The following is a 26,721-nucleotide window of genomic DNA, read 5'->3' on the forward strand; positions in this document are numbered from 1 at the left end:
ATATAAGCATCAGCTGCAGGGTATCTCAAAACTTAAAAGGTTATTTAAGATGTAAAAAAAAAACTTACTATCGTACAATAATTATAGACGATATTCGTTACAGTACAGACCTATAATGTAACCTGTTTCCGTAAATTAAAGACTTGTAGATTGTAACTGCTAATTTCTGGGTTAGTTACAAGCTTACTGTATAATTTGATAATATGATTTAACCTCTGATAGTAATGGCCAAACTTATAAAATGTCATACTAAAAACAGCAGTGAAAACAAATTTCACTAATACTAAAACAGAGGTGGAAAAAAATGCATTTCTCTTAATTTCCATAATTATCGGTGCTGTTTTTTGCTGATGCTATTTTTAAGTAAGTTTACATAAACCAAATAAAGGAACAACTCACATGTGTGTCAAATAAACATTATCCTTATGTATTAATGCGCCTTTCTAATTATAAAAAAAAATCGCACACAGAACGAACCAGGTTAATAAATAAACTTAAACGAATAGCAAGCAACTTGACGTAATCTGTGAAGAATTTTAGGGCGTCAACACTTCCTAAAGGAGATCTATGAAGAGAATGCTACTACCCATGTCTAATGACTTAATCTCTCCATTTTTTGAAATCTTAACTTAATTTATGAAGGTTGTAATGTTGAATTTCTTTGAAGCTTATTTTGTGTTTTATCCTAATTTGCTTATTTAGGCTGCTCGTTCATTACGTAAATGACATATTCGGAAAACACATTGATGGCGCTAAGAAACTTTTTAACCTGATTACATGCATATTGCTTTCATTAAAATATAAACTAATCTTTAAGTGAAAAATTAAAATATCACTTACGAGTTATTATTGATAATTAAAAATAACGTTTCGTTTTGTAAATTTGGTTTTAAGCGTAATATAATGAGAAGTAGTAACATTTTTACGTGGTTTATAAACGCAACAAGAGACTTGAACTTGGACTCTCCTATAGTTGTCATAATATATTTAATAATGTTGGATTACTGAAAGTATTACTGATTAGCAAACTGTTGTACAGACTATAAACTTTTGTTTTGTAGGCTTGTCCACCCTCGCGCCTAGCCTGAAGGCATAACCTCAATATGTTAGTTGGTTCTTGCGGGATCCATGTAGCCTCCACCCTGATCTTGCCTACGGCTGCTCCGAACTTAGGAGTGGTCCACCAGGAGGTCTCTCTTGAAAGACAAAACCTGTAGTAGAAGGAACAGATACTTACATCTGTCAATCGATTTTTTTCCTTTTTCTTGATAGATGCTTCTGTTGCCTGTCTGAGTCAAAAAGTGTGGATATGAAATCAATAATAATAATATACAAAACGAGAATATTGGCTTTGGTTATTCATCCAACTTATGGAAAAAAGAAAAAAAAGAATCCCGTTGGCTTTCATCAGGAGAAATATAGGGATTAATTTATTGTGTGGTAAATGTTGACCTATCAAGATACCACTATAATCGTGCTTCAGTCTCAAATCCACAGGGAATTGCGTTCCTGCCGATGACGTATATGACTTAAGGCGTTGTTTCCGTGGTAACCGATGTGCCTGAAGCAAGGAATTTTCTAGGACCGCGAAATTTCCACATGTAAATCTTGTCATTAGAAATGGAATTTCAGGTTTTGTAGTTTCTCAGTTTACGTGAACAGTAAATTTGAAAATTTCTTATTTATGATTGCGAATCTAACAACTTTTCATAAACTATTTTTACACTTATGTTTACTAAAGGTTGGCAGGAGATGCTCAGTCATATCACATACTGCTTTCAGTGAAATGTATAGTTCTTTTTTACCAGCCCTTGTAAATATGTCAATAAACCTTTTCATTTAAACGGCAACCAGACATAATCTGGGATATTTTCCTTAGTTTTGTAATATGTACAAACTAGTGAATATTAATGTTGAGAAACCTAACTGTATTTAGGTGTTTTATGGACATGTATACACGGGACTGAAACCATCGTTTAAAACATTCTTAATTAAAACATTTATCTTGTAATTTAGTAAAATCTCTTTGTGCGTATAAAGCAAATCGCAATATATATGAAAAACATTTTTAATAATGAGAAATTAATGTTCGCCTATTATTAAAAGTGTTTATAGGTTTAGCTTGCATTAAAAAGCGATTAAATTAAATTGGTTCTTAAACAAGCAACACGTTGGTTTGTTTGTCTAACTGACAAATATCATGAACTAATTGTTGTTAAAACTGAAATTTGTAAAATGATTTAAAGATTGTTTTTTTTTTTAATTTCGCACAAAGCTACACGAGGGCTATCTGTGCTAGCCGTCCCTAATTTAGCAGCGTAAGGCTAGAGGGAAGGCAGCTAGTCATCACCACCCACCGCCAACTCTTGGGTTACTCTTTTACCAACGAATAGTGGGATTGACCGTAACTTTATAATGCTCCCACGGCTGAAAGGGCGAGCATGTTTGGCGCGATGGAGATGCGAACCCGCGACCCTCAGATTATGAGTTGCACGCCTTAACGCGCTTGGCCATGCCGGACCATTGATTTAAAGAGGTAACATTGAAGATACTGACACAATCAGAAGTATGAATACTGGATTAACATGTAAAACAATACGCACTGGTAATAACAATAGGTGGGCAACTTATTTAATATCAAAGTAAGGCGTAAACTTTGAGACAGCACAGTAGTTTGGCGAATGTTTAACAATTTCATCTGATAAAAACTTTTTAAATTCTGAAGGATGAAGTATCCTTCATTACTGATGATTTTACAGAGATAGCTTCTGTGGACTAGCTTATTGGCTACAATATTCGTATATTTAGCTTTTGCATTAGTGGATCTTGCTTAACTGTGCTGAACAAAACTTAAAATATATCTCCATCAGAGTGTGAGCGAAAGAGGAATCCCTTTCCTCTGAAAACACAGTAATAGACCCAGCATGACCAGGTGGTAAAGGCACTCGACACGTAATCTGAGGGTCGCTGCTTCGAATCCCCATCACACCAAACATGTACGCCCTCTTAGCCGTGGTAGAGGGGTTATAATTTTACGGCCAGTCCCACTATTCGTCGGTACAAGAGTATCCCAAAAGTTGGCGGTGATTGGTGAAGACTAGATGAAAAACATGCTCGTCCATTTAGCCGTGGGAGCATTATAATGTGTCGCTCAATCCTACTATTCGTTGTTAAAAGAGTGGTCCAAGAGTTGGTGGTGGGTGATGATGACTAGCTGCTTTCCTTCTAGCTTTACACTTCTAAATTAGGCGCAGCTAGCGCAGATAGTCCTAGTGTAGCTCTGCACGAAATTCAAAACAAACAAACAAATAAACACGGTAATATTCATATATCGAGCATATTATCGTTGTTATATATAGTTCTGGTGACTTATTTTCCTGATTGGGAAAAAAAAACATTAGGTATCTCTTTTGTTCTACATTTAAACGTAAGTATCTGTTTTGTTCTAAATTATAACGAAAATATCTGTTTTGTTTTACATTTAAACGAAAGTATCTGTTTTGTTTTACATTTTATTTTTTCTTCTTCAAGTTTTGAATTATAAGTGTTATTATTTAATTTCGAAAGTTTCTGTAAACAATAAATATATTAATAACGGAGTAATATGACATTTTAAAATTACATGCAACATCCCAAATCAGGATTGGAAAAATATGGCATACTTCAGTTATAAAATGAACGGCCAAGAGTGCATCCATCTATTGTTGGTTGTTCATTCACTGGATATTTATTAACATTAAAATAATTTATATAAAAGTGTTATCGGTGCCCGTAGACACTGTTCCTTTTATTGTTAAGTTATTTGGTTTAGAAGTACTTTACTTCTGTGTCATGGTTACTGCCACCTAGCTTTTAATTACTTTCTAGAGTCTTCGTGGAATTTACAAGCCTTTAATTCACTTCCTTTCTCTGTGTTTAAAACCCTAACAAATAGTCTGTAATGGTGTTCCCAAATGTCCTTATTTAACTTTTATTCTCTAAAACCTTTACGCGTAGTCTGTAATAGTTTTCAAGTTGTTATTTGTTTGCAACCAAATGTTTAGAAATATTTTTTTTATCCATTGTCGACTTGTATTACTGTCAACATTTCATAAAATATTTATAAAAATTATCTATAGTTGTGATGAGAAAATAGTGGTAACTGAAATAAGGACACTTTACTGAAAGTTATATTACCAAAAAAACGGAACTCTCGGAATATCTAAATATGATAAAGCCCTAAAGTATAATGTATGCTACACTGTAGCGACAAAAAATAAATATGGTAAATATGGTCTATTATATGAACCGTTTGGAACGTATACTCAAATTACATTTTCCCTAATACTTGAACGTTAAAAATGTTCCTTTTCGCGAATTAACATTCATTTTATTTTGTATGCGCTATCTACATATTGATGCACTCAAACAAATACAGGATACTGAAGCAATGCCATAACTTTCAGAAAAAACTGGTTTTATTATTCAAACTCTATACGATATATATTTAAACTAAGATAGTTACAATGCAAGATCATTTTCGGATATCAAAATTAACGGATATTTCAAAATTGCTGCACAGGACTCTGAAGAAGTAAATGAGTTCATATTCGAGTATATAGTGCAAAAAACGTTTTTTGTTGTTATGAGAAGTGTTCGAGAATTTTACTTATATAATGTTACTTTAATGGGTGTGTAAAAAAACCTTTTTAATTACTTATGTACTTTGAAGATAATTAAGGAATATCAAATGCAATGTACATAACCTTCGGTTTGGTTGAAGCGGTAATATTTTATCAAGAGTCTTAGTTTTTGAAAACGTGTGAGTTTTAGTTCACTCAAGGTATTTATCGAGTCACATGAGAACACGTTCACCCTAGGAGATGTTTTCGTTTACGAAGGACTGCTGTCGATTTATAAGATCCTTTTTAATGAAGGAATGACACATATATTTTTTAAAATCTCTTTCCTTACTCACATTTTGATTCAGTTTTTCCTCTGTCGATAGCTGTGCACTTTATTTTGTTGTTTTTGTATGATGTTATTCTCGTTTACCGCTTTTTGACATTTTTTTCAAATGCAGTTGCAGAACGAAGCCTCCCACACTGGCTCAGCGGCATGTCTGCGGACTCGTACCGCTAGAAACCGGGTTTTGATGGTTGTGGTGGGCACGGCACAGATTGTGTAGCTTTGTGCTTAATTTTAAACAAACAAACAAGCAGAAACGAGAAACAAAACATTTAATTCGGTTGTGGTACTTTATACAATATTAAAATATTTAAAAGTATCACTAGCGCCCACTACGAACTTGTCTCATATTGAAGGGAAGCTTCCAAATTTCTTCGTAATTATTTCTCACCTGTCTTATAATGCAATACTTTCCAACTAAACTGACAAACATTTACAGGTTTAGACAGACGTTGTAGTGTGGGCGACAGAAAAATCTTTACAGTTTCTGGTGGAATCTCCTACAAGATGACATTACTCCTTAGGCGCTGTGGCTCGGGGCTGTTCCGGGTAGGAACTCCTTCAGCTTGTCCTTCGCGCGTTCTCTCCTGGTGGAGACCACGTGAGACCTGCTCGCCCTGTAGTATCCTCATTAACCCTTTTTGGGTCCCGAGGTCTAAATATTCGCAAGGACCACTAACGCCCGCGGGTAGTAACAAAGTCTATCAATTCCGACGGCAGAGCTTGTAGCGGTGCCGGACTAGTGAATGTTATCACGTGATCACTAACTATCGTGCCTCTTGGCGGCGCGAGAAGGTGTCTTTTCTGATAAGGATATCCATTACATTCATGTACTGGGTTTTGTAAGGCTAGAAATTACCCATGATTCTTCAACTACATGTTTCGTGTTTGCTGTGGGATGATCAAATAGAATCCAATATAATATAATACACAAAAGAGACAAGTACAAGTGAGGAAAAAATATCTGTACTGATACAGGAGAGCTTTGTGTGACACTGAAGTGTCACGATTAACTGAAGCTTTTAAAGAAAAGTGTCACAACGTTTTACATAAAATAACTTAACCCTTATATTCATGTCGCTGCTTGCTCGAGTTATAATTTATAAAAACGGGATTGGGTGTTTTCCTATTTTTACTTTTTAAACTTTCTTTCTTTTAGATTAATTCGTTAAAGAAAATTATCCTTTGACATAACTTGACTGTTTTTGTTTTGTTTTTTGTTATCACGACTTTATATGGCTGACCCCTTTATTCTAATCTGAATGTTTTTTTTATCACGTCTATATGGCTGACCCCTTTATTCTAATCTGAATGTTTTTTTTTTATCACGTCTATGTGGCTGCCCCCTTTAATCTAACTTGACTTGTACTCAGCAAATAGCTCAATGTGGCTTTAAAATAAGAAAACACACTAACTTGACTGTTTTCCTAAAAATTTTAAAGCACGTGTTAAGAAGATATTTTTAGTATTTTTTTGTCTTGATGTGTTATATTGCTTCTGTTACGCAACATGTGTTAGGAATATACAAATTTGTAGGCCGAGCATGGCCAAGTGTGTTAAGGCGTTCGACTCGTAATCCGAGAGTCGCGGGTTCGAATTCCGGTGGCACCAAACATGTTTGCCCTTTCAGCCGTGCGGGCGTTATAATGTTACAGTCAATCCCACTATTCGTTGGTAAAAGAGTAGCCCACGAGTTGGCTGTGGGTGTTGATGACTAACTGCCTTTCCTCTAGTTTTACACTGCTAAATTAGGGACGACTAGCGTAGAGAGCTAGTCTCTACGCTAAATATAAGAATAGTGGCATTCGTGTATTTGAAACTGTTGTGGCAACATCTAAGATTTGGTAAAAAGTTCGGTCCTGTACGGAAAAGTCGCGGCTGTGTTACATTACCTGCTAAACTAGCCAGAGTTACTTCCGTACTTGTAGATATTACTATAAAAATGTATTGTAAATCAAATATGTACAGTAAGTCGTTATTGTTTAAGAGAGACATAAATTCAGTCACTTATTCATAGAAAACGACGTTTTGGCAGTATCGAGATGTTGAATTAGTTAAGAAAACTACTTTAGTTCAATATGTGCACGAAAAATATTTTGCGGTTTTAGATTTGATACTCAACGGCGTTTAATATCTTCACTAATGTTTTAACTCTGAGTTGATTGTTAAACCTCTTGAATAAATAATGAATTTCACACCTATCTTCCAATACGAAACAAAGTATCCTAGATTCCACTGACTTAACAGTACGATTAAAGGTTTATGACGTTAAACTTAGAGTTACGAATGACAAATATAATTCATTGTGCACACCTTTACTCTTAACCGAAGAAAACACTGTTCTGGAAAAGTTATAAGTTTTTGAAGTAGTTTTATTTTGGAAACGAGTATTTCACCAAATGCGTTTTGAAAGTGGGATATGTTTGTTTTTTGTTTTGTTGTTGTTGTTGTCTTCTTTACTCTATTAGAGAATACTCAGAAAATTAAAACGATTTTATCACTGTTACAAGTGTTGGCGCATTCGGACTAATAATCACTGACAGCCGTGTTTTTAAATTAGGCGTGATATTTACGGGCAGAGCTAGCAAGTAGGTTTGCACACGTCACTTAAATACAAAAACTTGGTCTGCAAACCCAGACATGGTTTGATCATAAATTCCATTAAGGTTTGGCCTCGTGAGACTGCAAGTTTTCCTTTAGCAATAATTTATGTGGTACTCGGATGTTACGTTCTTTAATATAAATTTTTAAAATGTTTTATTTCGTTTTTAAGTATTCCTTTAAAATGTTTCCTGAAAAACTTTAGTCTCCTTATAATAATATGCCCTTTCTTTCACGCGTGAGCAGCTATATTTTTTACTGCTGAACGCAATTATGTATTTTCCATATGCTCATTGCTATTTAGGTACTGTTCTATTATGTAAAGGTTAGCAACAAAACGCGTTTATGTAATTTCTGATTAATGTTCTATAGAAATATGCATATTTTTTTATATTTCTATAAGAAAAAATTATAAATTGTGACTTTAGTTTTCATTGTCTTTTTCATGTTACTACATATTTATTCTAATATCCACCACATCTATGGAACCACTTTTTGAAGTAAAGAGCAGCAGTACATAGATTATTTTTCTCATATTTATTTTAAAATATATTATTCAGTTATTATGTATAAGAAGGAATTTGTTATGAAAGCACATAAGCTCATAAAATCTATAGCATGATAGCAGTCACAAAATGCAATTTCGAATCTTATATCAACTAAGCCATTAACACCAGTGTTATCCAACTAAACTTTGTATTGTTTTAAGATCAGAAGGTGGTGTGGTTTTTAGATACACATCTTTACACACTTTTCCGAAAGAAAGTGAGGCTATTCACCTTTCCAGCTTAAAAAATAAAAGTCAGTATAAGATGGAAATTTTTCCCTGACTCCGAACATCTAAATCTACTTAAGCTTAATACGCAGGGGGAAAGAAAGACAAGATGTGAGAATAAACAAGTTCGTTTCTACAAATATACCATACATGATTTATTCTACAGGTGCAACACCTTCCACATGAAAAAATTTCGACTGTTGCTTGTAGCCACGTAAAGTTATAGAATGATAAGCAAGGTAATAACCAATTTAAAAAAACCTACAGAGAAATATACCATATTAAGCAGAAATAGATATATAATACAAAAATATATTCCCAGGTTAAAGTTGCATATTTTAAATCAGATATTCTGTTATGTAACACACTCTTGTTAGATATCTTGTATTGTATATACAAGTATTATTGTATGAACGCATCAGTGAGGAATACATTGTTATCTGTAATCCTGCCACGATTTCACGAAACGAGTTTCTGTAATTTGAGTTTACTATCGTCAATAGCTCATGAGCAATTCATTATTGAACGTTCATAGGTGGAAAACGGCCTCCAACTGTTTTCTATCCAATGTGCTATATCAATAGTTTGGATTTAACAAACATTCTATAACTTCCGTTTTGACGATATAAATAAGTAGATATGATATTTATAATGTGTTATTCGTTCCTACATGTTTTTGTCTATGTTTCTAACCTAAAAGGCTCCAGATTTATTATAAGCACAGCTCTTGACGTGAGTGATATATCAATTATTAATAAATAAAAGGCTTATTTCGCTGCTGAAGCGCAGTTGATTTTTATTGGAACATGTCGTGCAGTCAACTCTTAGGCTAAGTTAAAATCTCTATAACATTACATGAGGAACTCAGAGTTGAGACAGGTATAACTTAAAACATACATAAAACATACATTTTAAATTGTTTACATATCATGAAAATGAATTGATTCAAAAGAAGTGTCAATGTAACTTTCCCTTTTTCTGCAGGTCCTGGATGGATTCTTCTTTAGTAATGAACTCCACTGATTCCAACTTCAACCACAAAATAGGAATCCCCTGTGTAGCTGCTACCTCCCGATACACAGCACCTGTACACATTGATGTTGGAGGAACTATATACACTTCTTCTTTGGAAACTCTTACCAAGTAAATACACATCATTTTGAGATATATTCGAACAACAAAAGTTGTGTGTATATGCATAAAACAGATATCGCTGTGTTTACGTGATGGTGTTGATGTTTATCCTTTTCTCAGAAACAGCAGAAAGTTTGTCAAAAGTTTTAGCTGGTGAAAATGAGTTTGAATTCGAACTACTTATAATGATTGTTTACAGTTTTTGCAACCATTAACGTGGCAATATTTATATACAGGCATTTGCAGTTTTTCTATTTATTCTCTTTTTAGGACAACGTTACACAATGGGTTCTCTGCATAATGTTCACTGCAAGGAATTGACCCCTGAATTTTAATGTTATAAATCTTTAAACTTGTAGCTGTTGTTGAAGTTACATTTTTTCACATTAATATTACATGCAAACATGAAAGCCGATTTTGTTTTTCATTACTATCTTATTAATTCATCTTACAATTATTTTGTAGGAAAAAGAGGGCGGAAATTTGACAGAAATCAAAGCTTTGAACATCAACAAAAACGTAATAATAAAACTGTTCACTGAAACTTATAAGAAGGATCACGACTATGAAAATGAAGTAATAATCTTTAATCAAATCATAGCGTCATTTTGGTACAAAATATCGTTGTAAATTCTGGAATCACCAAGTCATAGAAGAGGCTTTAGGGCAGCAATTGTTGATCTGAGATCAAAAAGTAAAAAATATGTTTCGCAAAGAATTGGAACTAATAATCATACATCTTTAACGTTCACAACAGTTCGCTTTTGAATGTGTTTGCTCTGGTGATTTTAAACTTTGATGAAAGAAAAGATTTGATACCACAAAGAGTCATCAAAACACAGAACGTTCGAAATAAGCAGCATATCAAGGGATACACACACACACACACAAAAGCATATACGTGAATCGGTTGCAAATAAATATGACTTTTAAACCAGAATAACATTAATATAATATGAATTTACGAAATATTTTGGTTTTTAAATATATAATGTTGGCAGCGGATGGTTTTAACAATAGTAACATTGTCTTTAACCAACGTAGCTATCCTGGAAGATTGAAGGTAATGTTTTTAGTGCGCCTTCTTCTACTTCCACATTTTATCAGCGGTGGTTATCCATTTTTGATCGAGATGCAACCCAATATAAAAGGGATAGCCAAACTTGTAAGAATCATATACATGTCGCAAGACATGAACAGATATTACACACGTTTTTATTGTAACATGCACACTGTGTTACATAAATTATATATAAATATTAGTAAATACATGTATGTAATAATATTTATTCATGTATGTATGTTAATTTGTATTAGTTTCAATAATCACTAGGTACACACATATATACACCAAATGTTTTCAAAATACTGGCTGATTATTATTTAAATTATATTGAGTGTATTTAATACGGTAATGAACAACGAAAGCATCGAAGAAAAATATGCAAATTTGCATTTCGTTAACGTTAAACGAGACTGCAAAAAATAAAAGGGGTTAGAACAGATATTTTTAATGATATTTATTTGTCTCAGTAAATATCTAGTCAAAACATGGAGGAAAATATGTAAAACAATAAAATCAGAGATATTTTAATCAGATACCATCTTACAAAATTTTAGTCTTATTGTAATATTTTTCTGATACAAACAGACATTGGTAAAATTATCAGGTTATTTACTGCTAGTAGAATTCTTGTGAGTTTTCATCTTGGTTGTGAGTCGTTGAAAGTCCGCCTAATATGTTGTCAAGACTGTACGAATTACTTCCGTCAGGTGTTGATTTGTAAGCATTGCACGATGCTTCGATTTCACAAACTTCATTACAAGTCCAGTGATTCAATGCAGTTTGTTGTGCTAAAAACTGAGATGAGTCGCACACCGCTTTTCTTCAGTTCAGGATATTTTATTTCTGGAATTTGCTTCCAGAACTCAATTGTATAATGGAATTTATGGATCATCTTTAGACACAGGCCCTCCTGTAGTTCTATCAGCTCCATTTTCACAGTAGATGATTCTGTAACCAGAGGTTCGAAAATTGGACAATCATCATTGGTCACATCAACCATGAATGGATTTACAAGAAAGGCGAAGCAGGACTTCTGCTTCTGCAAGTCTTCAAACCTGTCTAGGAAATTATCAAGCAGTCCTTGTAATTAATCGCTGTATTCTTCCAGATCAGCACTGATCTGGGAGAAACATCTGTCTGTAATGTGGCGTGAAGCTGGTGTTTGTGCTATTAATAGCTGAAGTTTTGTGTTATTTAGATCTAACACTGCAACAACTTAGCTACATTCTTCTTAACAAATTCACCATCAGAATATGGGCGTTTAGCACGAACAGTATTCCACGATATAACAAAACTAGCTTCAGTCGTTGTATCAACTTCCTTACTGAACGTTGTCAACAGTGACTGCTGGTTATTTAGTGATGATTTTAACACAGTTAACTTGTTTTTCCGTAATTCTGATTTAGGTGGATAATCAGATGAAAAGTTTTTTGTGATTTGTTTCATAGTGGTGTTTCAAGTTACTGGCTTTGTAATGACTGAGTAACATATTGCAGATAAGACAGAAAGGTTTACCTCCTTTAACGGTGAATGCAAAACCTTCCTCCCGCTCTGGCTTACAATTTCTGTTTTTATCTTCATACTTACACTTTTTACAATTTGATGACGCCATCTTCCTTTATAAAATTTTCACAGACACTTCTAAAAAAATTAAAGTGAAAAGAAACAATAAGCTCTAACCCGCGCAACGCAACCAAACTTTACAGCGTTTAGTATCACACTAACACTCCGTTAACTTCACTGCCTGTAACACAGCCACACACGCCACAATCACGCGATCGCAAGCCACGCCCACTAAAACTAACACTGTCAGCACAGGCTTGTACGATTACTGATTCTCCAGCACAATTTCTCTGTAATCCTTGCTGATCCGAAATTTGTTTAATTCCTGACTCAAATCTAGCATTAAAATTAGGATTTAAATTCTTAACTATATTTACTCACAATGAACATTAAACTTATGTTTTAATCCAGTGGACTCTCAGTTTATACTCAGTAAATAATTATAAAGCTTGAACATTTTTTTTTACCTTTTATATTAATTGTGATGCATAAAGGAGGTCAGCCAACATATTTCCACGAGCCGCACTTTATGTGTCAAAGAGCCACATGTCGCTTTCGAGCTGCGGTTTGGCCACCCCTGCAATATAACATTTGTATAGAACATGAAGTTGAAATATATAAAAGTATTGTTGTAATGATTTATGTTTTTTGGTGAACTCTTTTTTTACTATTTGGCAAAAATAATGCAAAGTCTGGTCTATTTCACAATAACGAAATATATTTATTTCTTCAAACTAGCATATAAATTCAATAGGGCTGGCATGGCCAGGTAGTTAAGTCGCTTGACTCGTAATACGAGAGTCGTGGTTTCAATTCCCCGTCGCACTAAACATGTTCGCTTGTGGGAGCGTTATAAAGTGACGGTCAATCCCACTATTCGTTGATAAAAGAGTAGCTCAAAAATTTACGGTAGGTGGTGATTACTAGCTGCCTTCTTACGCTATTAAATTTGCGAGAAATTCAAAAACAAATTCAATATAATTCGTTGACAATAACGAAAGTTATTTATTTCTTCAACCTATCAAATTCAATATAATTCGTTGGCATGCCTAACTAACAAGGTAAACTAAACATTCAATTAGTTGTTAAATTTTTTCTCGTGTCTACGATACAACCCAAAGTTGTCAGATTAACACATTTACTAAATAATTAATCACCCACTGACTTGTTAACTGATTAACTCTGTAACTCATGTTTTTATATATCTCAGTATTCATGCCTCCATTCAAATCTCACAGATTTTCGAGACGTCATGTTAAATCTATACAAGGAAACCACACTTTATCACGCGCTATCTCTGTTTCATGCAAAAACTCTTGGCAAACAGTACAAAATATCTAATTTAAATATTAAAAGTGTAGCTTACAACAATATAATTCCATTTGTAACACCTTAAGCTTATAATAATTCAACACGCGAGCCACTCACTGTTTACAATTTTCTACAGCACTACCTAAATACTTGTTTTTTATTCGTGCTTTAGGAAAATCTAGTAAATTATATTTTCATGTTCATGTCTGTCTTACAGTTTCACCACCCTTTAGAAAATAATCATCGAACAGTTCTTCACATTAGCTACAAGTCACTTTTTCAGGGGTGTTTTTACCCAGCTTATTTGTATAATACAATTTTTTTCGAAATAGTTTTAAAAAACATAGATATTTTACTACTATTCAAACAAAAGCGTCAAGATACGTGAATATTTTGTTTTCCAAACACACTAGCACGGGCCTAGCATTATCCAGTTAGTAATGTGTTTTACTCGCAATTTGCGGGTCGTGGGATGAAAACCCTGTATCTGAAGCTATGACGGTTATATAATGGTGTGCTCAATCTCAATTCTAGTTGGATAAGAACAGCCAAGATTTAACGGTGGACGCTACTCATCATTTTGGTTGTATTCCTCGTGGTTGGCTGCAGATAGCTTTAGTAGTTTTGCTATAAACCAACAAACAACGCACCTCCAAGAGCCATCTTTCGATCGTTGAATAAAAAGTCATAAGCGTTAGGTGAATGTAGTGCCTTCTTTTTCGAAGCTAGCTTCGAGTAACCTGAATTTGAAAGTGATAGTATGAAGGCAGAAAAGAAAAACGATCGTCGTCTGTTTTCATAGAAACAATAAATATATAGACGCCATGGTATCCGAAAAGCAGCCCTAACTTTAAATTTCGCACATGTGTCACTAAAACAGCGAAAAAACAAAGATGGTACGTGTTACATACGCCACAAGAGCAACAGGAAAAATACAGCATACGTGAAAGAAACACTTTGCTAGAGCCACTGTAACTCTCACGTATCATGCAAACACATTAGACTGACTATAACAACTGTTAACAATATAACTGTGAATCATATGACTAAAGCAAGTGCAACAATATAGCATGTCATACAAATGCGCTATAACAATTGTAACCATACAATTATACATAACACCATCAACATAATAAATATATAGAACTAAATATGAAATCCAATTTGTTATTCGATTCACCATTCGTTAGTTTGTAGCATCAACATGGCACATTTCTTTTAAATGTGATATAAATGTAGGCTCACTGTGGTTATTAAAATGCAACCGTACACACACATAAATAGCAACAAATTTAGTGTAAGTGGAATAACAATTTTCATTACAAACCGAAATAACAACTCGTAATAAATGCAGTTATTTTTCATAAGAATTATGTTTTCTCCCACACTTTTAATAACATTTAAAAAGGGACTAGAAATTGAGAGTTTAATGTTGATTGCGTTACGTATTATGATTTATTTCGGGTGAATCTCCGATTATGTTACGCACGTTAAGAATTATAATTTTAAATAGCAGGGAATTCTAATGTAGAAGTTAATTGAATTTCGATATGTATCATATTTATGATATTTGTCAACAAAATTAATACAAACAATCTTCTTTATTACCGCAAACATACAGGGTGTTCAGAAAGTCACTGTGCAGTTTTGTCTGTTAATAAATATATAAGTGCACAGTGACTTTCCGAACAACCTGTATTTTAATATATAAACACCAACACAATTTATAATAACAGTTATTACAAATATTGGTTTATATACATGACTTTTACAAACTATATTGAGTATTTATTTGGTCTAGAACTGAATATTTTATCGACGCTCCAGGTTCACAACGAGAAAACGAGTTGATATTGTTGCAACTCGCTTAAGCTGGGTAGCTTGGTTGGACTCATGCTGCTTATAATCTGACTTTTTACAGACAGAGATATTTAATGTCCTCGTAGAAATATTAACGTGTGAAGTTAATTCACTGAAGTTGAACGGTTTGTAAAGTTTGTTCGTTTGTTTGTTTTTTGGAATTTCGCACAAAGCTACTCGAGGGCTATCTGTGCTAGCCGTCCCTAATTTAGCAGTGTAAGACTAGAGGGAAGGCAGCTAGTCATCACCACCCACCGCCAACTCTTGTGATACTCTTTTACCAACGAATAGTGGGATTGACCGTAACATTATAACGCCCCCACGGATGGGAGGGCGAACATGTTTGGCGCGAACCCGCGACCCTCAGATTACGAAGCGCACGCCTTAACGCGCTAGGCCATGCCAGGCCCTGTTTGTAAAGTTCAAAATCTATAAGCGTTTCTGGTCAAATTCTATCGTTTCTGATCACTAAGCGATTATCACAATTATAGCTTCCGAGATTTATAGTATACTGATTGTAGCGACCAAAAATATTCTGTTCTGTCTCTCGGCATCTCGGTTTATATACTTTAAGGCAAGATTCTCGAATGTTCAAAATTATTCGAAGACATGCTAATGTTTTCGTTAACCATATATTTGTGATTTTTTCTGTAGAGAGTTTTCTACAAATTTAGATAACAGGCGGGACTTGCGAAATATACATCCAACAATGTATGTCACATGGATCAAAGTGAAATAAACGTAGGGATTAAAATAAATGTATAACAGTAAATCTGTTAGCTCAAGCTCTTTAGTTTAAGCACTGTATTAGTAGTTTATCGCTAATGAAAACATTTAGTTTTCCAAACTTTCAAGAAACTGATACCGGACGGCTATATATTTTTTATACAACACATATAGGAGAAAGTGTAGGGTGCAACTTGAAGCCGTGCATGTGTAATTTATTTTTGTTTACCAAATTAAACATAAGTATGACTAATAATTGTCTCCCAGAATGTCAATAAGACTGCTAAATAACAAACTTATGGTGTTAGGCTACAGTTTGTGTTAAATCTGTAAATACTGACTAGCATTTCTCTAATGAGATTCGTGTTTTAACAGGTGAAACGAGGGCTGAGAGAAACCACACTAGTAGATATCTGTTTTTAGTGTTAAATGGTTGACCCTCTTGTATACAGCGTGCCGGTATTGTGTTATTGAGTGAAATGAATAGTCAAGGTTGTAAAGTCTACATTATCATCTACAGACCAAAACAACGTCACCTGTAGGCTGTTTATTTTCCATAATATAATTGTCTGAATGCATTCATCTGCTTTTAGTAATGTTTTAACAAGGTCTGAACAAATTAAGGTATCAAAGGCAAAAGTGCAATTTATAACACTATGTAACACAAATTTTGCTCCTGGATAGTATGTTTTATGTATTTATTAACTGCTTATGTTGTAATTGTACACAAAATGGTTATTATTCCCTTCAGACTTTGCTTTTGTGATCTGGATAATGAATTTTAGAAATTAACATATTTTCTTTGTAAAAACGGGGAAACTTGCATATTTTTATTTACATAATGTCTGAATAAAACAACATATGAATCAAGATTTACATGTATTTATACTAAAGTTATACAAAAATGAACAAAATGTTTAGAAGTGAGTTGCTTTTCGAGATTGCGACTGTAATGTAAATCACTTTCAAGTATCAGCCTCAAAATATAGTCTCCTATCATGTTTTTGTTATACGCTCCTTAGTAGTGGCGTTCAAAGCCCAGTATATATATATTGGTGGAAGCACCAGCCTTGTTCCTCTGAGTATGCTCCCATGTTCTCCTTGAATTTATCAATACGAGCGTCAAGAATATGGACTTTCAGGAACATCCTGCCGCCCGCTTTGCCGAAGTTCTTCATCAGAGCCTCAACCAGTTCCACATAATTTTCGGCCTTTTGATTGCCCAAGAAGCCCCAAACCACTGCGACAAAACTACCCCAAGCTTTTTTATCCTTTCCTACTGAACTTCTTTGGAAAAATTCTATGCACTCCAAGATCTTCTTTATTTGTGGTCTAACGAAGACACCAGCTTTGACGTTTGCCTCAGACAGCTCAGGTGAGAAGTCTCGAAGACACTTGAAGGCTACAGACTCCTTATCAAGAGCTGTGACAAATTGTTTCATAAGATCCAATTTTATGTGCAATGGTGTGAACAACACCTTCTGGAGGTCTACTAGTAGACCACACTTGACATGTGCCTCCCCACAGAGAACTCGGTTTGTTGTGGTCACTGCTTCCTGTTGTAGTGTACTATGGTGTCCCTGCTCTCCCAGAGGTAAAGATAACAGGGGAACTTGGTAAAGCCTAATGTGTAAGAGTTTGATGCAAAATATTTAATATGTGACAGTTTTTCTATACTATTAGAAGTTTAAAAAATAAATTAAAAGATAATTAAATTTGAAAAGGTCTAAATTTTGTATAATATAAAATCTTCAAGCAGCCCCCCAGTGGCTCAGCGGTATGTCTACAGACTTACAACGCTAAAAACCGGGTTTCGATACCCGTGGTGGGAATAGCACAGATAGCCCATTGTGTAGTTTTGTGCTTAATTCAAAACAATAACTACTATTCAAGTAAGCAAAAATTGTCCGTCTTACCTTATAGAGTTTCTTTGTAGTGCTCGTAGGTAAAACGAGGTGTCCAGGGTTTATTTTGATCCCCGACAGGCATGCCAAAATATGCCTTGTAGGCTTCACACATTTTAACAGATGGTGTCAAAGAGTACTTTTCGCTCTTGTCTTGATAAATTGGCCACATATATAGCAGAATGCATCTGGAGAATGCTTGCAACTTCTTGATGCCATCTCTGAGAAAATCAGATAGGTCTATGTGTTCACTTAGGCAACTAGAACTAAACTGAAGTGATGAGTGGTGAGCCCCTGTATATATATTATAGTGGAAAGTTCTAGAAAATTCTAAAAGGTTCATGAAAATTCTCGTAAGTTCTACGACATTCTAGAAAGTCCTTGAAAATTATTGTAAGTTCGAGAAAATTCTCTATCAGCTACTCAGCAGTGAATCTACCTGAAATGTTTTAGAAAATGGGTAAATTTGAAAATTTTATTATTCAGGTCACTAAAAGAAAAGTTTGAAAAAGAAAAATCGGTCTTTTCCATTTACTTTAGGCATAAGCAATTGGGAAAATAACACTTTCTGCTCAGGAACAAGAAAAAGTAAAAATTTTGTTACATAGTGCAATTACATAGTACTGTATATATTTGTCATGTTATAATAATTCGCTTTCTTGGTAAAATGTCGGGTAGCATCAATGTTTTTTATTTATTTTACAATTTTGATATGTCAAATGCCGAGTAAAAATCAATTGAATATCTCTGTAGGTAATCACTCATTTTTATTCATCAGAGAATAAGGAATTTTTACTTTCGAATTTAGGTCATAAAACACAAGGAAGGCACAGAATACATCTTATAACAACACCTATTTTAGACAGGTACCTACTGAAACAATGCAACAGTAACTTTCCTGAAGATAGTAATGAATAAATATAAAATGTGCAGTCAAACCAGTTGCTTGTATCACATAATATATGTAATAATATTGTCCAGTAGGTCTTTAAAACTGTGTTTTGTCATTCCATATGTTATGACAATAAGAAAGATTGCATTGATTTCGTTGTTAAGCAAAAGAAACTGACGGCAATACATTGTTGCAAAAAATGTTTGGACTTTGATGCAATGGATGCATCCAGCAGAAGAGAGCGCTCAGGTTCGCTAGGTAGCTGTGGGGATTTTGTTTCGCTGGATGCCACCGTTCCTTGATATATATTTGAGAGCAAGAAAAGATCGTTACTGACCTGAACACTTTTTTATAGTTGCAATTAAACATGGTACGATAAAAATCATGTGTTTTTGTAATATGACTATAAATATAAAAAAAGTGTACGTGTGTGTATACAAATGGAACAACAGTAAATATATACTCAAAATTCTTCCTCTATGCATGCATGTTTTTCTCCTATCTTCAAAATATTTCTTTCAGTCAGTTGAAAGAAGTCCCATTTTCTCGTGAAATTCCCTTACAAAAAAAGAAATATATATATATTTTAATTTGTTTCGAAGAATAACTGTTTAAAATATACAATGAATGGCAGATTTATTTTATATCGATATGAAATTTTAGGTATTGGAAGTAATGAATGCATTTACTGTAAGGTAATTTTGATATATATTCTATGGTTAACCGTTCAGGAGATGCAGAACGCTACAGACACAAACACTCAGATCCACAGTGGCACAGCGGCATGTCTGAGGACTTAAACGTTATAAACCGGGTTGCGATATTCTTGGTGGATAGAGCACAGATACTCCTTACGTAATTATCACAAACAAACAATAAATCACAGATGCACGGCTCGTGTGTGTGTGTGTGTATATATATATATATATGTGTGTGTGTGTGTGTAGATAGAAATATGAAAGGTATAAAGATAAATGAAAGATATGAAAATATAGAAAGATGAAATATTATGTGAATTAGGCTAGAACTAATGTTACAAATTGAAGAAATTAGAGAAATTCATTTCTCAAAAAAATTATTTTTCTTTAAATAAATAAATAACTTTTTTACGTTCATAACCTTTTATCTAAAAACTATAGTTTACTGCCATTCGTTTTTCACTGCATCATTTAACATTAATGAACATTTCTTACACGAAAAAATTTCAAATCTTAGTAGGACCTAATTTTACGTCTGTGTTAAATTAGAAAATTATTTTCAAAACTTATCCATCAGATCTCGAACAGTCATACATTTTTTGTTTCTACATATCCTAAGTTTTTAGAATTATTTTGCTATCAACGTATAAGATGTTTTTTTTTTATGTAAGCTATACTGACATTATTACTTTCGAAAGCATCTTTCGATTAATATATTAGACTTGAATCGAAATATATTAATCTACTACCATTAAAATACGCAAAGATAAAATTAATTAGATACTTTTGTATTCATAGCGAGTTAAGTTCTTTCTTAACGAACTTTGAGGTTAATGATATATGAGTTTAAAATTATTTTGTTATGTAAGAGCACGACTTTGGCATTTAGCTATGAGTTCTATTACCTCAAAAAAGCGGCAGTATGCATACTTAACTTGTATGTATTACGTGGCACGTTACATAAAATAATAAACTATAATTTTATTAGTAGGGCCTGCATGCGACTTGATCTCCTCTAATATATTTTTTATAATTAGGTATTTTAGTGGTTTGACTTAATCTAAGGTAGGTTCTTCAAATCTAATGTCGTTTATTTTGTTATACGTATTTCGTGTGAAACACCTGTTTCTAATGGATAAATTTCTTTAATGCTTGACGGTTTCGCAAAAATTGATCATCATGAGTCGTTGTGGTAAATGGACTAGGCAAAAATACAACACTGGAAACATTTTGTCATAAATACACAACGAATACACGCCCTGCTTACTAATATATATATATATGGTACTTGCAGTCAATAATAAAATGAGATTCTAGTACAACAACCCATTCTCGAAACCTAACTTTACCGTCCTTAGTTCAGGTCAGAGGAATGACGATGACAGAATGTATGACCCCATCTCACATATTTACTAGGCCAGGACACAGGTGTCAAGTTAGCCTAGAGGATTGCCGACTTCCTTGCTCTTACTGTCTGCAGCGCCCTCTCTGTGTCAGTAATATTTCAAGGGAAAGGAAGAAAAACGGCCTAAAAGCGCACCAAAACGGATGTCCTGCCGGGACAAATGATATCTTTACGTGGCTTTAGTGATCTTATGCAATCGTCGTTGGACTTATCGCTCTAGTTCTTGAAAGAGGTGGAATGAATTAATAAATAAGAGCCTGTCTCCAATATGATCTTTTTTCTCATCACATCAAACCAACATGAATTAAGAAAAACGTTGATTAGTTGAATAGGATGGGGTAACTAGTAACATCGGAACGCAATGTTGATATGTATTTTAGCAAGAATTTGCCAAAATTTTTTATGAGTCATCTACGGTAATATGAATTTCGAAATCTAGGTGACCTAGTTTCTCGTGTTTATAACCAGTACTCCAACATAAAAAATAATCAGATACTTTTGACACTATATATAAATAAAAACGTTTACTGTGTTATTTATCATAATTAGGTAGCATTAACAAATTCGAAGTTATTTTTAGTTCATAAGTTTTGTGTTATAACATCTAAAGTCATGTTCCTTAAGTTAAATTCACACAATTAAAGCCGAATATGTAAAAATAAGCAATGACGAACGCTTGACCAAGAATATGTTTGTGAATTAAACATAAATAACAAATAAAATACGACAGAAGCCATTATGAATATGAGCTTAGCTGCTACACACCACTGTTTGTAGGCAGCTTTCTTTCCCTTGGTTATACAAACTCCAATATTTCCTAAACCATCTATAACATAAGACGTAATACCGCCCAACACTTTCAGCTTTGAATGCGTTATAAGACTGGAAGCCAATCCCATTATTTAATTACGAAAATTGGGAAAATCTTTTGTGGCAGGGGGCGCTGCTTAATAGTTGCCTTTTCTCTGGTTAATAATTCATTATTAGTACAGCTAAATGTAAATCTTTTGAGTCTCTGACCTGACCGTTTAGGCGATACGAACATTATGGTTTACTCAGTTTAAAATGTCATCCTCTTAACTGGTTTTTAGTTTTAATTCTTTGTTTGTAGATTTTAAGCCACTAATTTAACATAGTTAATAAATTTAGTATTAGGTAAAGCTATATGTAATTATGTTGCTGCAAAATATGTTTGTAAAGATAAAAGTGAGATTCTTTACCTTTACGTAGCGTTCTGATAATGCTGCTACATCATTTTTAACTACAAGTAGTCTAAACGAAAAAGTAAGTATACATTTATAAGAAAGTTTATTCTAAATCACATAAAAAAGTAATCTGGTATGTTTGGTTTTATATATTTAGCGCACTTTCTATTGCATTTATTTATTTCTTAACGTCATATACTTTGCTCTCACAAGTACAGAGGATTTTATTTTACTTAAATTTCTTTGTATTTGTTTGGTTTTGAATTACGCATAAAACTACTCGATGGCTATCTGTGCTAGCCGTCCCTAATTTTGCAGTGTAAGACTAGAGGGAAGGCGGCTAGTCATCACCACCCACCGCCAACTCTTGGGCTACTCTTTTACCAACGAATAGTGGGATTGATCGTAACAATATAACGTTCCCACGGCTGAAAGGGCGAGCATGTACGGAAATATTTCTTTGTATCTAGTGTATATTAGGTTTACTCATAAGTTTGTTTCTTTAATTCATTCCATTGTTTGTAGTTTTCTTGTTTTGTACTAAGTTTATTTCATATATGGGGAAATTTTATTATCTGTTGTGCAGGTTAATTTATATCACAATCTCTAGTCCTCCGCTGATACAGCAGTAAGTCTACTGATTTACAACGCTAAAATCATGAGTTCGATTCCCCTCGGTGGACTCAGCAGATAGTCCGATGTGGCTTTGCTATAAGAAAATATACACACACATAATATCTAAATTAGTAAACAGCGCCATCTTTTAGAAGACTTGTACAACGAATGTATGCTCTGCTAAATGGTAAGCAAGCATGACCATGGAACCTAGCTTCCGTAGTTTACATTTCTTATCTGAAGAAAAAAGAGAGGGAAATGGAGGCGGTGCCAGAGAGAAAATCGTTCTATTCTTTAGGACCGTGGATGCGTTATAAGTTTGATGGTTAAAACTTTACTGTTTGGTCTCAGAAGGGTAATAATCCGAAAATTGATGGGAGGTGGTTTTGTTTCTTTCAATTTCGCGCAAAGCTACTTGAGGGTTATCTGCGATAGCCGTCCCTAATATAGTAGTGTAAGACTAGAGGGAAGGTAGCTAGTCATCACCACCCACCACCAACTCTTGGGCTATTCTTTTACCAACGAACAGTGGGATTGACTGTAACATTATAACGCCCCCACGGCTGAAAAGGCGAGCATACTTGGTGTGATGGGGATGCAAATCCGCGACCATCAGATTACGAGTCGCATGCCTTAACCCACCTGTCTAAGGTGGTTTTGAATAGACATTGTTTTTCTTGTGTATCATTTTAAAATTAGGGATGAATAGTGTAGATAATTTTATACGAATCCAAATTAACAAGGAAATAGAACAACGACTTTATGTGTTTTTCAATATACTTTTAAAAGCCTAAGCAGCAGATTTTACTGGATTCGGTTGAATCTAAACCTCGATCTTGTACTTCACAAACGAGATATAAAATAACTCTCACTGAATCGAATGCTTTCTATGTAAGGTTTACAGTGAGTTGTGATAATGAATCTGTATAACCCAAAGTGTAAAGTGTGTGCGTGCGTGGAAAACTCTTAAAATTTCATCAAACCATGCAACAAGAAATTGTGAGTATGGAAGTATGAATGACGTCACCATACATGTAAGGGAGGAATAGTTATAAATACTACTAAGCATTTCGAAAGGAAGGGAATTTAGGGGAATTGATTTGCTCTCTCAGAGCTCCATCTCAAACAACAGTGTTTGTGTTAAGGTTTCGTGTGTGAGTCTGTGTTTGATTATAAAGAGTAACCGTACTGTCCCTCTGTTGTGTTTTAATGTTTGATCCAGATACCAATGTTTTCAAAGAGCCGTTGGTGTATCTTATTAGATAATTCGATCGAGATGACACCATTAGACTCAAGGTATCTTTTGTACTAGAGTTTTGTGTGTATCACGTGTTGTGGAATAAGTTTATCCTATTTGCAGTAAGTGATATGCCCTAGACGGCTGTCAGATTCCTTTTGAACTGTAACTACCTTGCCTCATACATGAGGTAATTAAAAACACTTAACTGTTTTAATTGCTCTAAGTACATAGCACTGCCTTTTATTTTTTAAAATAAATTTTGTACTTCAAATACAGAGCACAACAATAAAACAAGAGACAATCCCCAATAGCGTGGCACTTGGAATTATTTTAGATAGGATTAAGGTAAACTAATCTATAAGACCTTTGTTTGATTTTTTATTAGCTGTATTTTTGTGCACCAGTAAAATGAAATGTGAAGCGCGCGTATACACGATTCGATTTTATTACTCATCATGATCTCTGTCGGCCTACCCTAAAATTGAAATTCTTTCAGGCAGGATTAAATTAATTTCAAGTATGAATGATGTATTAATCGAAAAAAATTTGACCTCCTGGGCCTAAAACTGCAATTAGATCTCAAAAGGGTCAAGGGATGAAAGAGCCATTAGCTAAACATTTCTACTTGAAAAAAGAAAAGAAAAAAAAGAAACTTAAAGCCGTTCTACGCGCTGTAGCTGAAAATGTTTCGTGCGCGAAGCTCGAGTATTTCCCCTGATATACAGTTAAATTTTAAACATTAACAAAAATAAAGACATGATAGCCAGTCAACAAATGGAATACTTTGTCAGAGATGACGCAGACTATTACAATACATTTCTGCATAAGCAATTCTTAACACCTTCTTAAACCAATCGCAGCGAGATATAACTCATTCCAATCACTGGAACAGATAGTAACCCACCAATTAGAATATCTTAATAATATTATATATGAAGTAACAAGTTTAGAATTTGAACGTACCCAAACAAACTAGTGGACTAACAACTGTATTTACTTTTTGTTCGTGAATACATTGTCCCCAGTCTTCATTCATACAAGAAATCGATCGCTTTTATTTGTCTCTAAATATTATATTTCTTTTAATCACTATCAATCTTTAATTGAACACTTTACTTACTGTTTTAAACTAATCGATATTGTGGCATTTATGTAACTAAGTTTAAAGTGTTTGTGGTGATCTGTAACTAAGCGCCATACTAATTTTTTAACTCTAGGTTTCCTAGAGACTGAACTATGGTACAGTTGATTATATTAATGAAAGACAGTATAAGTCGCAAACAGCAGTTGATTATTCTGCACTGCTTCTAAAGAAAGAGATAAGAGTAGATTTTTAAAGTCAGTTTTAATCATTTGACAAAAGAATGACAAACGTTTAGATGATATAATTGTAACAGATGATAAAGGTATTTGTTATGGTATTTGACATTGTCACAAGCATATCAGTAAAGAATAGGTTATGTAGAGTAAAAGTATTTCAGAATCGTTTTACACTTGAATTATTTGTTTGATTGTTCATAAACAAAAAGCTAGACAAAGTGCTGGCTCTCTGTGCTCTTACTATTGCAGTATTGAAGCCCGATTTTTAGAGTTATAAGCCCACACACAGACTTACCGCTGATTCACAGAGAGCTATTATACTTGAACGAAACCTACTTACTGTAGAAGTAGCCAAATTATTATCTTAGACAAAAAAACTGGTTTCGATTTCTAAAGTGTTCAGTACAATAAAATATAATTGTTAACAGGGAAGGCCTAGTGATTAAAGCGTTATACTCGCAATCTTATGATCGCGGGTTCGAATTCCCATCACTGAATATGCCCATCCATTCAGTCATGTAAGCATTATAATGTGACTGTCAATTCCACTATTCGTTCATAACAGAGTATCCCAAGTGTTGGAGGTGGTTGATGTTGATTAGCTTTTTTCTCTGTAGTTTATCATTGCCAAACTATGGACGGCTAGCGCAGATAGACCTCTTGTAGCTTTGCGCGAAATTAAAAAAAACAAACAAACAATTAGCAGCGGGACAGCCCTATAATTTTATACAAAGACTGTTATAACAGCAAGTGAAAATGTGCGGTAATCGGGTATAACTTATTATTTACTATGTATAACAAAATTCATGTTGTTTTGTGAAAATGATTCAGTAACGTGTTCATTTTTTTCAGCGCAATATTGAGTCTGTTTTAGGTAAATAAACCAAGTAACTAATCTTTAGAGCAGACGAATGCTGATTATCCTATAGTACTCAATAAAATCAAACAACAACGACGAGAGAAAAATTATCACTTTCTATTAGTGTTTTAGATGGGTGGAGAATCGCAAGAAGATGTTACGTAGATTAAATTTTGTAGGTGGGATGTGACATTCCTTTCAAATAGAAGATGGTTCATTGTTTAAAGTGGCAACAATAGGTCAGATACGTCTTTATTGGGGACAGTAACCTCATCGAAACACTTTGTTCTAAACCAAGACAAGCTGATCGACTTGCATAACGGCTTACTTTTTGTATTGTTTCAGGAAACGCCTGGTGAATGTACATCACGAATTCGTGTATGGAACTCACAATAACCGTTTCATACCGATCTAACAGCCAATTGCCTAGTGAATGTTTAGCTGTGCCTTGCGGCTATGTCCTTCTGATACAAGTCTGTCAACCCTCCCCTGCCATGGCCAACGTTTATCAGAATAATTTTATTCCAAGGAAGACGAATGGAAACTTGCAGGAAGAGCATTAGATCTCTCTTATAAACTTTCTACCAACTACAGCAGGAC

At 34.1% G+C, this 26,721-nt stretch overlaps 1 protein-coding gene across 1 annotated transcript in view; it reads left to right on the top strand.

The window, feature by feature from the left end:
• LOC143232162 (BTB/POZ domain-containing protein kctd15-like) overlaps positions 1-26,721 on the top strand; it is a 46,784-nt gene that overhangs the window by 15,460 nt on the left and 4,603 nt on the right. Inside the window, exon 2 of the mRNA XM_076467266.1 lies at positions 9,308-9,466. Coding sequence (XP_076323381.1) covers positions 9,308-9,466 — 159 coding nt within the window. The remainder of the gene's footprint in view (positions 1-9,307; positions 9,467-26,721) is intronic.

This window comes from Tachypleus tridentatus, chromosome 11, assembly GCF_004210375.1.
Source record: "Tachypleus tridentatus isolate NWPU-2018 chromosome 11, ASM421037v1, whole genome shotgun sequence".
In the NCBI taxonomy this organism is placed as follows: Eukaryota; Metazoa; Arthropoda; class Merostomata; order Xiphosura; family Limulidae; genus Tachypleus; species Tachypleus tridentatus.